Source organism: Anomaloglossus baeobatrachus, chromosome 2 (genome assembly GCF_048569485.1).
Source record: "Anomaloglossus baeobatrachus isolate aAnoBae1 chromosome 2, aAnoBae1.hap1, whole genome shotgun sequence".
Classification (NCBI taxonomy): domain Eukaryota; kingdom Metazoa; phylum Chordata; class Amphibia; order Anura; family Aromobatidae; genus Anomaloglossus; species Anomaloglossus baeobatrachus.
Genome location: NC_134354.1, coordinates 779,900,079 through 779,914,003, shown reverse-complemented (window position 1 = coordinate 779,914,003; position 13,925 = coordinate 779,900,079). Strand labels below are relative to the sequence as shown.

At 43.0% G+C, this 13,925-nt stretch overlaps 1 protein-coding gene across 1 annotated transcript in view; it reads right to left on the bottom strand.

Moving 5' to 3' along the window:
- The window catches only part of LOC142292304 (melatonin receptor type 1B), a 212,568-nt gene extending 200,247 nt beyond the window's left edge, over positions 1 to 12,321 (bottom strand). Inside the window, exon 1 of the mRNA XM_075337578.1 lies at positions 11,710 to 12,321. Within this exon, the coding sequence (XP_075193693.1) occupies positions 11,710 to 11,896 (187 nt within the window). The 5' untranslated portion in view covers positions 11,897 to 12,321. The remainder of the gene's footprint in view (positions 1 to 11,709) is intronic.
- Between the last annotated feature and the right edge of the window lie 1,604 nt (positions 12,322 to 13,925).

Sequence of the window (13,925 nt, the reverse complement as noted above, 5' to 3'; positions counted from 1 at the left end):
TTGTGTTAGTTCAGTAGCCAACGTCAAGGCTTATCTCTTTTCCTGGGTCCTGACCTAAACTACTCTACCCGAGCTGAACAGCCTATAATTTTATGCCGGGACCTTATCTAAAAGGTGTTAGTATTCTGTGCTTTACTCTCAGCACTGTCTAATCACGCAGGAGGTTAGACATGTAAAGCTGCATTATTAGGCCGGGACCACACGGGGCACTAGTGCAATCCTCGCATGACACTCGGCTCACGCTGGCAGCATAGCAGGAGCCAAGTGTCATGCAAGTGTCCCTGCGACTGAGGTCCGATCATGCGATCGGACCTCAGCTGCGGGGGCCGGGCCAGCACTGAGGAGGGGTGGCCGGCTCTGAGGAGGGGAGGGCCAGTGCTGCGGAAGGGAGGGAGGGATTTATCTCCCTCTCTCCTCCATAGCCAGCTATTGCCATTTTCGCCCTGCACTCGCGGTACACCGGTGTACCGCGAGTGCAGTGCGATTTTTCTCTCGCCCCATAGACTTGAATCGGTGCGAGAGAAACCAGGATCGAATTACAATCGCAGCATACTGCGATTGTTTTCTCGGTCCGATTAGGGCTGAGAAAATAATCACTCATGGGTGCTGACACACAGGCTAATATTGGTTTGAGTGGAATGTGATGTTTTATCGCATCACACTCGCTGCGATTTTCATGCCGTGTGTCTTAGGCCTTACATCTAATATACACGTGGGAAGACTTATCTAAACTATAGTGGCGTGAGTTGTTTCTCCTTAGTATTGGTCAACATGATACAGGGAGAAGAAGTACACACCGCCAGTGAAACCTATCTGACAATATCCACTTGGACTTAAAAGGGTGGTCTGGAGGCCAAAGTAATTTTCATTTAAATCCTTAGCTACTTAGTTCTGTAATCAAAATTAATTTATAATAAGCTTTCATTAAAAATTCCCTCTACTTCCCGCACTATACTAGGGTGCCATTATACTATTCAATTTTTTTCCTCAACTTCTTTTTTGTTGACATTTTGTCTGAGAATTCCCAGTGCCTGCTAGGTTACTGTAACAAAGCGTCATCATGGGGCAGAGGCTGCGATCACTAATGCAGCCTCTTCCCCCTCCCTAAAATGAAGCGTCATCACTGATGCTCATTTTCCGAGGCTAAGCTAGTCCCTGTGCACTGTGCTCTGTGTGATGTGCACAATGACAGTGCACTCTGTTGCTACCAGCAACAGAATAGGGTGCACTGTCAGTGTGCAGTGGCAGAATATCCGAGGGCAGAGACCAATGACATTACTTGTGGAGGCGGCGCTAGACTCTGTATACTGCCGGATATTCTGACACTGTTTTGTTGCCAGCTTGATACTGCTGATTTCAGCTGACAACAAAAGAGTGCGCTGTCATTGTGCACATTGCACAGTGTGAAGGGACCAACCCAGCCCCCTATGATGCCTTGTTTCAGGAAATGGCAGAGACTGGCAGTGAACACAGCCTCTTCCCCTTGATAATACTTTATTTCAGGGAGGGGGCAGAGGCTCTGGAAGTGACCACAGCTTCTTCCCCCTGATGATACTTTGTTTTAGTTTCCCAGCATGCACTGGGATTCTGAAACAAAGCATCATCAGAGATAAAGTAGGGGGAAAAGAATAGTGTAGTGAAGGAATAAACTATTTCTGCCATCAGGTCTCAGGAAACCAAAGTTAATTTTGGCTATATGGGGGGCATTATACTGTTTGCTTGGCTATATGGGGGGGGGGGGCAATATACTGTTTGCTTGGCTATATGGGGGCATTATACTGTTTGCTTGGCTATATGGGGACATTATACTGTTTGCTTGGCTATATGGGGGCCATTATACTGTTTGCTTGGCTATATAGGGACATTATACTGTTTGCTTGACTATATGGGGGCATTATACTGTTTGCTTGGCTATATGGGGGGCAATATACTGTTTGCTTGGCTACATGGGGGCCATTATGCTGTTTGCTTGGCTATATGGGGGACATTATACTGTTTGCTTGGCTATATGGGGACATTATACTGTTTGCTTTGCTATATGGGGGGGCATTATACTGTTTGCTCGGCTATATGGGGGGCATTATACTGTTTGTTTGGCTATATGGGGGCATTATACTGTTTGCTTGGCTATATGGGGGCATTATACTGTTTGCTTGGCTATATGGGGACATTATACTGTTTGCTTGGCTATATGGGGACATTATACTGTTTGCTTGGCTATATGGGGGCATTATTCAGCTTGCTTGGCTATATGGGGGGCATTATACTGTTTGCTTGGCTATATGGGGGACATTATACTGTTTGCTTGGCTATATGGGGGACATTATACTGTTTGCTTGGCTCTATGGGGGGCATTATACTGTTTGCTTGGCTATATGGGGGGCATTATACTGTTTGTTTGGCTATATGTGGGCCATTATACTGTTTGCTTGGCTATATTGGGGGCATTATACTGTTTGCTTGGCTATATGGGGGCCATTATACAGTTTGCTTGGCTATATGTGGGCCATTATACAGTTTGCTTGGCTATATGTGGGCCATTATACTGTTTGCTTGGCTATATGTGGGCCATTATACTGTTTGCTTGGCTATATGGGGGGCATTATAGTGTTTGTTTGGCTATATGGGGGCCATTATACTGTTTGCTTGGCTATATGGGGGCCATAATGCTGTTTGCTTGGCTATATGGAGGATATTATACTGTTTGCTTGGCTATATGGGGGCTTTATACTGTTTGGCGATATGGGGACATTATACAGTTTGCTTGGCTATATGGGGGGCATTTTACTGTTTGGCTATATGGGGGCATTATTCAGTTTGCTTGGCTATATGGGGCATTATTCAGTTTGGATGCCTAATTTGGGGCCATTGTAAAGCTGTGTGGGTCCAATTATACTGTTTAGAGAATTACGTGGGGGGCATTATGTTGTTTGGAGGGTTATGTGGGGCCAATATATTGTGTAGAGGGGAGTAAGGGCCATTATACAGTATGAAGAGTCGTTATACTGTAAGTCACTGTGGGGGTAGATATACTGAGGGGTGGGTCATAGTGTAGGGTCATCAAACTGTGTGTGGAGGGTTCTGTGGAAGAATGAACAAGTTTTAGTGCACAGGGAAGATGTTGCTGTGAACAATACAAATTAAGAAAAAAAAAAGACGTGGTCTCCTGCCTATTTTTGATAACCAGCGCACGTAAAACAGACAACCGTGGGCTGCAAGCCTCCGCTATCTGCTATATCTTGGTTGCTTGTCAAAAATAGATGGGATCTGAAGCTATTTGTTTAATTATTTATTAAATAATTACAAAAATATAGCTTGGGGTCCCTCCTATTATTGATAACTAGCCAAGGTAAAGCAACCATCTAAGGGCTGGTATTATCAGTCCGACAAGGCCCATGGTTATTTGGCCCTTTCCAACCTAAAAAAAGCAGCCCACAACTGCCCAAAAAGAGGTGAATCCATTAGAAGAAACAAGAACCATAGTCAGCTCACCCCTCTTCACTCCCGGACTCCAACCGATGCAGGGAACGCCCTGGCCCGGGCGGAAAGACAACTTCAAAAAAGGCAGATATCCAGCATCAAGGAGAGCAGTGGATTAAAACTTGCTTTTATTAGACGAGTAAAAACAAAATGTGGTCCAGTGAGCACAGAGGCACAAGTATTATGCGTGTAAACCAACGCGTTTCGACCAGAGCGTACCCATGAATAAGACGCTCTGGTCGAAACGCGTTGGTTTACACGCATAATACTTGTGCCTCTGTGCTCACTGGACCACATTTTGTTTTTACTCGTCTAATAAAAGCAAGTTTTAATCCACTGCTCTCCTTGATGCTGGATATCTGCCTTTTTTGAAGTAATCCATTAGAAGCTCCAATATTGGTGCTGTACCCGGCTCTTCCCGATGCCCTGGTACGGTGGCAATCGAGGTAATATTTTTGGGTTTGATGCCAGGGGTGAATTCTCAGAACAATGCTCCATAGGTCACTGATGGCCAGCAGCAGTCCAGAATTTCTGGTGGTGACCTATGGAACCTCGTTTTGAGAGCGTTCTCAGAATGAAGCTTTATAGGAAACGATGACATTACACCAGTGGATTACATCAAAATGCCCAGGATTTATTTTTAAATAATAAATTGGTGAACGAGGGAGTGTGGAGGAGTGTTTATTCAAATAAAGTTTTTTTTTTCCAGTGTCTGTTTTTATTTTTTAACTCTACACTTACCTAGTTAGTAATGGGGTGTCTGATAGACGCCTCTCCATTACTAACCTCTGGGCTTGATGCCAGCTGTAAATTTACAGCTGACAAAATCTCCAAATATATTACCCTGATTACCACCGCACCAGGGCAAGCGGGAAGAGTAGGGTAAAGCACCAGAAGTGGCGCATCTGGGGTGGCTTCAGGCTTCTATTTTTTAGGCTGGGTAGGGCAAAATTACCATGGACCTTCCCAGCCTGATAATATTAGCCCCCAGCTGTCTGCTTTACCTTGGCTGGTTATAAAAAAAAGGCGAGGGGGATATGCTGTTTTTATTTTTGTTTTTTTTATATATTATTCAAATAAATAATTTAAAAAAAAAACAATGTGGGATCCCCTCTATTTTTGATAACCAGCCAAGGTGAAGCAGACAGCTGAGGGTTGCAGACGCCAGCTGTCTATTTTATCTATGCTGGTTATCGAATATCCCTGTATCACAATACACATTGCAGCCCCAGGCTCAGGACACTGTCCCTGTATCACCACCTGCACATTCTCCTATCTCAGTGCTATATACAGAAGATATTACACACTAGTGCTATATAGAGAGGATATTACACACTAGTGCTATATATAGAGGATATTACACACTAGTGCTATATACACAGGATATTACACACTAGTGTTATATACAGAGGATATTGCACACTATTGCTATATATAGAGGATATTACACACTAGTGCTATATACAGAGGATATTACACACTAGTGCTATATACAGAGGATATTACACACTAGTGCTATATACAGAGGATATTACACACTAGTGCTATATACAGAGGATATTACACACTATTGCTATATATAGAGGATATTACACACTAGTGCTATATACAGAGGATATTACACACTAGTGCTATATAGAGAGGATATTACACACTAGTGCTATATACAGAGGATATTACACACTAGTGCTATATAGAGAGGATATTACACACTAGTGCTATATACAGAAGATATTACACACTAGTGCTATATACAGTTAGGTCCAGAAATATTTGGACAGTGACACAATTTTTCGCGAGTTGGGCTCTGCATGCCACCACATTGGATTTGAAATGAAACCTCTACAACAGAATTCAAGTGCAGATTGTAACGTTTAATTTGAAGGTTTGAACAAAAATATCTGATAGAAATTGTAGGAATTGTCACATTTCTTTACAAACACTCCACATTTTAGGAGGTCAAAAGTAATTGGACAAATAAACCAAACCCAAACAAAATATTTTTATTTTCAATATTTTGTTGCGAATCCTTTGGAGGCAATCACTGCCTTAAGTCTGGAACCCATGGACATCACAAACGCTGGGTTTCCTCCTTCTTAATGCTTTGCCAGGCCTTTACAGCCGCAGCCTTCAGGTCTTGCTTGTTTGTGGGTCTTTCCATCTTAAGTCTGGATTTGAGCAAGTGAAATGCATGCTCAATTGGGTTAAGATCTGGTGATTGACTTGGCCATTGCAGAATGTTCCACTTTTTTGCACTCATGAACTCCTGGGTAGCTTTGGCTGTATGCTTGGGGTCATTGTCCATCTGTACTATGAAGCGCCGTCCGATCAACTTTGCGGCATTTGGCTGAATCTGGGCTGAAAGTATATCCCGGTACACTTCAGAATTCATCCGGCTACTCTTGTCTGCTGTTATGTCATCAATAAACACAAGTGACCCAGTGCCATTGAAAGCCATGCATGCCCATGCCATCACGTTGCCTCCACCATGTTTTACAGAGGATGTGGTGTGCCTTGGATCATGTGCCGTTCCCTTTCTTCTCCAAACTTTTTTCTTCCCATCATTCTGGTACAGGTTGATCTTTGTCTCATCTGTCCATAGAATACTTTTCCAGAACTGAGCTGGCTTCATGAGGTGTTTTTCAGTAAATGTAACTCTGGCCTGTCTATTTTTGGAATTGATGAATGGTTTGCATCTAGATGTGAACCCTTTGTATTTACTTTCATGGAGTCTTCTCTTTACTGGTGACTTAGAGACAGATACACCTACTTCACTGAGAGTGTTCTGGACTTCAGTTGATGTTGTGAACGGGTTCTTCTTCACCAAAGAAAGTATGCGGCGATCATCCACCACTGTTGTCATCCGTGGACGCCCAGGCCTTTTTGAGTTCCCAAGCTCACCAGTCAATTCCTTTTTTCTCAGAATGTACCCGACTGTTGATTTTGCTACTCCAAGCATGTCTGCTATCTCTCTGATGGATTTTTTCTTTTTTTTCAGCCTCAGGATGTTCTGCTTCACCTCAATTGAGAGTTCCTTAGACCGCATGTTGTCTGGTCACAGCAACAGCTTCCAAATGCAAAACCACACACCTGTAATCAACCCCAGACCTTTTAACTACTTCATTGATTACAGGATAACGAGGGAGACGCCTTCAGAGTTAATTGCAGCCCTTAGAGTCCCTTGTCCAATTACTTTTGGTCCCTTGAAAAAGAGGAGGCTATGCATTACAGAGCTATGATTCCTAAACCCTTTCTCCGATTTGGATGTGAAAACTCTCATATTGCAGCTGGGAGTGTGCACTTTCAGCCCATATTATATATAGAATTGTATTTCTGAACATGTTTTTGTAAACAGCTAAAATAACAAAACTTGTGTCACTGTCCAAATATTTCTGGACCTAACTGTATGTATATATATATATATATATATACAGAGGATATTGCACACTATTGCTATATATAGAGGATATTGCAGACTATTGCTATATATAGAGGATATTGCACACTAGTGCTATATATATATATATATATATATATATATATATACACAGAGGATATTACTCACTAGTGCTATATACAGAGGATATTACACACTAGTGCTATATATAGAGGATATTACACACTAGTGCTATATACAGAGGATATTACACACTAGTGCTATATACAGAAGATATTACACACTAGTGCTATATACAGATATTACAGATTACAGTATTACAGTACATTATATTACAGAGCGGTATTATATTACAGAGCAGTGTCATATTAGAGAGCAATCCTATATTACAAGGCATGACTATATTACAGAGCAGTATATTACAGAGCACTATATTACAGACCAGTGCTATATTACAGATCAGTCCTATATTACAGAACAATATATTACAGATTAGTGCTAATTTACAGAGCAGTGCTATATTACAGAGCAGTATATTACAGAGCAGTGCTATATTAAAGAACAGTATATTACAGAGCAGTATATTACAGAGCAGTGCTATATAACAGAGCAGTTCTATATCATAGAGCAGTGCTATATTACAGAGCAGTATATTACAGATTAGTGCTATATACAGAGGATATTACACACTAGTGCTATATATAGAGGATATTACACACTAGTGCTATATAGAGAGGATATTACACGCTAGTGCTATATACAGAAGATATTACACACTAGTGCTATATACAGATATTACAGATTACAGTATTACAGTACATATTACAGAGCAGTATATTATATTACAGAGCAGTGTTATATTACAGATCAGTATTATATTACAGATCAGTATTATATTACAGAGCAGTATTATATTACAGAGCAGTGGTATATTAGAGAGCAATCTTATATTACAGGGCAGTGCTATATTACAGAGCAGTATATTACAGAACACTATATTACAGAGAAGTGCTATATTACAGAGGAGTGCTATATTACAGAGCACTATATTACAGATTAGTGCTATATTACAGAGCAATGCTATATTACAGCGCAGTATATTACAGACCAGTGCTATATTACAGAACAATATATTACAGAGCAATGCTATATTACAGAGCAGTGCTATATTACAGAGCAATGCTAATTTACAGAGCAGTATATTACAGAGCAGTATATTACAGAGCACTATATTACAGATTAGTGCTATATTACAGAGCAATGCTATATTACAGCGCAGTATATTACAGACCAGTGCTATATTACAGAACAATATATTACAGAGCAGTGCTATATTACAGAACAATATATTACAGAGCAGTGCTATATTACAGATCAGTACTATATTACAGAGCAGTATATTACAGAGCAGTGCTATATTACAGAGCAGTGCTATATTACAGATCAGTACTATATTACAGAGCAGTATATTACAGAGCAGTGCTATATTACAGAGCAGTAAATTACAGAGCAGTATTATATTACAGAGCAATCCTATATTACAGAGCATTATATTACAGAGCAGTGCTACATTGCAGAGCAGTATATTACAGAACAGTACATTATATTACAGAGCAGTATATTACAGAACAGTACATTATATTACAGAGCAGTATATTACAGAGCAACACTATATTACAGAGCAGCTCTATATTATAGAGCAGTGCTATTTTACAAAGCAGTATATTACAGATCAGTGCTATATTACAGAGTAGTATTTTACAGAGCAGAATATTACAAAGCAGTATATTACACAGCAGTATATTAGAGAGCAGTACTACATTACAGAGGAGTATATCACACAGCAGTATATCACACAGCAGTATATTATAGAGCAGTATATTACACAGCAGTATATTACACAGCAGTATATTACACAGCAGTATATTAGAGAGCAGTACTACATTACAGAGGAGTATATCACACAGCAGTATATCACACAGCAGTATATTATAGAGCAGTATATTACACAGCAGTATATTACACAGCAGTATATTACACAGCAGTATATTAGAGAGCAGTACTACATTACAGAGGAGTATATCACACAGCAGTATATCACACAGCAGTATATTATAGAGCAGTATATTACACAGCAGTATATTACACAGCAGTATATTACACAGCAGTATATTACACAGCACTATATTACAGAGCAGTATATTACACAGCAGGACATTACACAGCAGGACATTACACAGCAGGACATTACACAGCAGGACATTACACAGCAGTATATTACACAGCAGTATATTACAGAAAAGACCAAAGACCAAAAGGAAAAGGGCTGTAAAGTCATTATATCACTCCCCAAAGATCTCTTATAATGCCCTTAAAGTAGGATTAAATGTCTGGAAAAACTCCATCATAATGACTGCTAAACTGATGTGTATACACACAAAAAAAAAAGGAGTACAATTTCCATAAAAAAATGATAAGCTTTATTAAAGAATTGGAATAAAAACACTAATACATATATACTAATATTACATCAATTGTGAGGAAAAAAGGAGGACCTCTACCAAAACATCACCCCCCACATCAAAGTATGTGTGTGTGCTCAATAAGAGCATATAATGATGCCTGTGACAACCATATATACAGAAGGAATAAACCTATCCTGAAATCAGGTAATGAACTGTTGGAATGACACAGAGGCTCCAGAACTTAACCAAAGGTGGATACCTATATGCCAATCATAATAGTAACACCAGATGGAATAGTCAATAGTCAATATGACTTACCCATATAGGGACAGAAGGAGCACAAGAGCACACACAGTGGGGGGAAGAGGAACCGCAACCAATCCTGAACGCGTATCGCTACTGCTTCCTCAGCAGGACGGAGGCAGGGGTATATTACAGAGCAGTATATTACACAGCAGTATATTACACAGCAGGACATTACACAGCAGTATATCACACAGTAGTATATTACACAGTAGTATATTACACAGCAGTATATTACACAGCAGTATATTACACAGCAGTATATTACACAGCAGTATGTTACACAGCAGTATGTTACACAGCATTATATTACACAGCAGTATATTACACAGCAGTATATTACACAGCATTATATTACACAGCAGTATGTTACACAGCATTACGTTACACAGCAGTATATTACACAGCACTATATTACACAGCACTATATTACACAGCAGTATGTTACACAGCATTATATTACACAGCAGTATATTACACAGCAGTATATTACACAGCAGTATGTTACACAGCAGTATATTACACAGCAGTATATTACACAGCAGTATGTTACACAGCACTATATTACACAGCAGTATATTACACAGCACTATATTACACAGCAGTATGTTACACAGCACTATATTACACAGCACTATATTACACAGCACTATATTACACAGCACTATATTACACAGCAGTATATTACACAGCAGTATATCACACAGCAGGACATTACACAGCAGTATATTACACAGTAGTATATTACACAGCACTATATTACACAGCAGTATATCACACAGCAGGACATTACACAGCAGTATATCACACAGCAGTATATTACACAGCACTATATTACACAGCAGTATGTTACACAGCAGTATGTTACACAGCTGTATATTACACAGCAGTATATTACACAGCAGTATGTTACACAGCAGTATGTTACACAGCACTATATTACACAGCAGTATATTACACAGCAGTATATCACACAGCAGTATATTACACAGCTGTATATTACACAGCAGTATATTACACAGCAGTATGTTACACAGCAGTATATTACACAGCAGTATATTACACAGCAGTATATCACACAGCAGTATATTACACAGCTGTATATTACACAGCACTATATTACACAGCAGTATATTACACAGCAGTATATTACACAGCAGTATATCACACAGCAGTATATTACACAGCAGTATATTACACAGCAGTATATTACACAGCAGTATGTTACACAGCAGTATATTACACAGCAGTATATTACACAGCAGTATATCACACAGCAGTATATTACACAGCTGTATATTACACAGCACTATATTACACAGCACTATATTACACAGCAGTATATTACACAGCACTATATTACACAGCAGTATATTACACAGCTGTATATTACACAGCAGTATATTACACAGCAGTATATTACACAGCAGTATATTACACAGCACTATATTACACAGCAGTATATTACACAACACTATATTACACAGCAGTATGTTACACAGCATTATATTACACAGCAGTATATTACACAGCAGTATATTACACAGCACTATATTACACAGCAGTATATTACACAACACTATATTACACAGCAGTATGTTACACAGCATTATATTACACAGCAGTATATTACACAGCAGTATGTTACACAGCAGTATATTACACAGCACTATATTACACAGCACTATATTACACAGCTGTATATTACACAGCACTATATTACACAGCATTATATTACACAGCAGTATATTACACAGCACTATATTACACAGCACTATATTACACAGCTGTATATTACACAGCACTATATTACACAGCATTATATTACACAGCAGTATATTACACAGCAGTATATTACACAGCACTATATTACACAGCAGTATATTACACAACACTATATTACACAGCAGTATGTTACACAGCATTATATTACACAGCAGTATATTACACAGCAGTATGTTACACAGCAGTATGTTACACAGCTGTATATTACACAGCACTATATTACACAGCAGTATATTACACAGCACTATATTACACAGCAGGGCACTCGCGTGTTCTCACCTGAGTTGCGCAGCTTCCTGTTCTTCAGCACGGAGATGATCACCAGCAGGTTCCCCACGATGTCCCCCACAGTGGTGAGGATCAGCGCGCTGGACAGCGCCGTCACCAGCCAGGCTGCCCGGGGCGCCCCCAGCGCCGCTCCTCTCTCCAGCGCCGCTCCTCTCTCCACGGACACATTGTGCGGCATCTCTAGCGCTGCCGCTCTCGCATCTCACCCGCCGGGCGCTAAACACGCGAGGAAGTTCTGCGCTCCACACCTGGGCAAAGTGTGGAACAGGTGGAGGCATCCGGCGAGGACACCGCGGAGGGGAGAGGGGCGCATGGTAACTGATCAGCTGACAGCCTGGGGGGGCGGCTCCGGCTTTTTGGCATTCAGGGGCTAATAATGAACTGGGAGGACGAGGAGAGAAAAGTGAAAAATCATCAAAACTCCGCGACAGCCGAGGAGGAGGACAAAAAGGAGGATACAGGAGGAGGAGCACAGCACGATCGGTGCGACAGTCACATAGGAGTGCGGGCAGCAGAGGCAGCAGAGCGGAGTGTGTGAGCAGCAGAGGGGGGGATGTCAGGAGCAGCAGAGAGGAGGATGTCAGGAGCAGCAGAGGGGAGGATGTCAGGAGCAGCAGAGAGGAGGATGTCAGGAGCAGCAGAGGGGAGGATGTCAGGAGCAGCAGAGGGGGGGGGGGGATGTCAGGAGCAGCAGAGGGGAGGATGTCAGGAGCAGCAGAGGGGGGGGGGGATGTCAGGAGCAGCAGAGGGGGGGGGGGGGGTGTCAGGAGCAGCAGAGGGGAGGATGTCAGGAGCAGCAGAGAGGAGGATGTCAGGAGCAGCAGAGAGGAGGATGTCAGGAGCAGCAGAGGGGAGGATGTCAGGAGCAGCAGAGAGGAGGATGTCAGGAGCAGCAGAGGGGAGGATGTCAGGAGCAGCAGAGAGGAAGATGTCAGGAGCAGCAGAGGGGAGGATGTCAGGAGCAGCAGAGAGGAGGATGTCAGGAGCAGCAGAGGGGAGGATGTCAGGAGCAGCAGAGAGGAGGATGTCAGAAGCAGCAGAGAGGAGGATGTCAGGAGCAGCAGAGGGGAGGATGTCAGGAGCAGCAGAGGGGAGGATGTCAGGAGCAGCAGAGAGGGGGATGTCAGGAGCAGCAGAGAGGAGGATGTCAGGAGCAGCAGAGAGGGGGATGTCAGGAGCAGCAGAGAGGGGGATGTCAGGAGCAGCAGAGGGGAGGATGTCAGGAGCAGCAGAGGGAGGATGTCAGGAGCAGCAGAGGGGAGGATGTCAGGAGCAGCAGAGAGGGGGATGTCAGGAGCAGCAGAGAGGGGGATGTCAGGAGCAGCAGAGGGGAGGATGTCAGGAGCAGCAGAGAGGAGGATGTCAGGAGCAGCAGAGGGGAGGATGTCAGGAGCAGCAGAGAGGAGGATGTCAGGAGCAGCAGAGGGGAGGATGTCAGGAGCAGCAGAGAGGAGGATGTCAGGAGCAGCAGAGGGGAGGATGTCAGGAGCAGCAGAGGGGAGGATGTCAGGAGCAGCAGAGGGGAGGATGTCAGGAGCAGCAGAGGGGAGGATGTCAGGAGCAGCAGAGGGGAGGATGTCAGGAGCAGCAGAGAGGAGGATGTCAGGAGCAGCAGAGAGGGAGGATGTCAGGAGCAGCAGAGAGGAGGATGTCAGGAGCAGCAGAGGGGAGGATGTCAGGAGCAGCAGAGGGGAGGATGTCAGGAGCAGCAGAGGGGAGGATGTCAGGAGCAGCAGAGGGGAGGATGTCAGGAGCAGCAGAGAGGAGGATGTCAGGAGCAGCAGAGGGGAGGATGTCAGGAGCAGCAGAGGGGAGGATGTCAGTAGCAGCAGAGAGGAGGATGTCAGGAGCAGCAGAGAGGAGGATGTCAGGAGCAGCAGAGGGGAGGATGTCAGGAGCAGCAGAGAGGAGGATGTCAGGAGCAGCAGAGAGGAGGATGTCAGGAGCAGCAGAGGGGAGGATGTCAGGAGCAGCAGAGAGGAGGATGTCAGGAGCAGCAGAGGGGGGGGGGGGTGTCAGGAGCAGCAGAGGGGAGGATGTCAGGAGCAGCAGAGAGGGAGGATGTCAGGAGCAGCAGAGGGGAGGATGTCAGGAGCAGCAGAGAGGAGGATGTCAGGAGCAGCAGAGAGGAGGATGTCAGGAGCAGCAGAGGGGAGGATGTCAGGAGCAGCAGAGGGGAGAGGATGTCAGGAGCAGCAGAGGGGAGG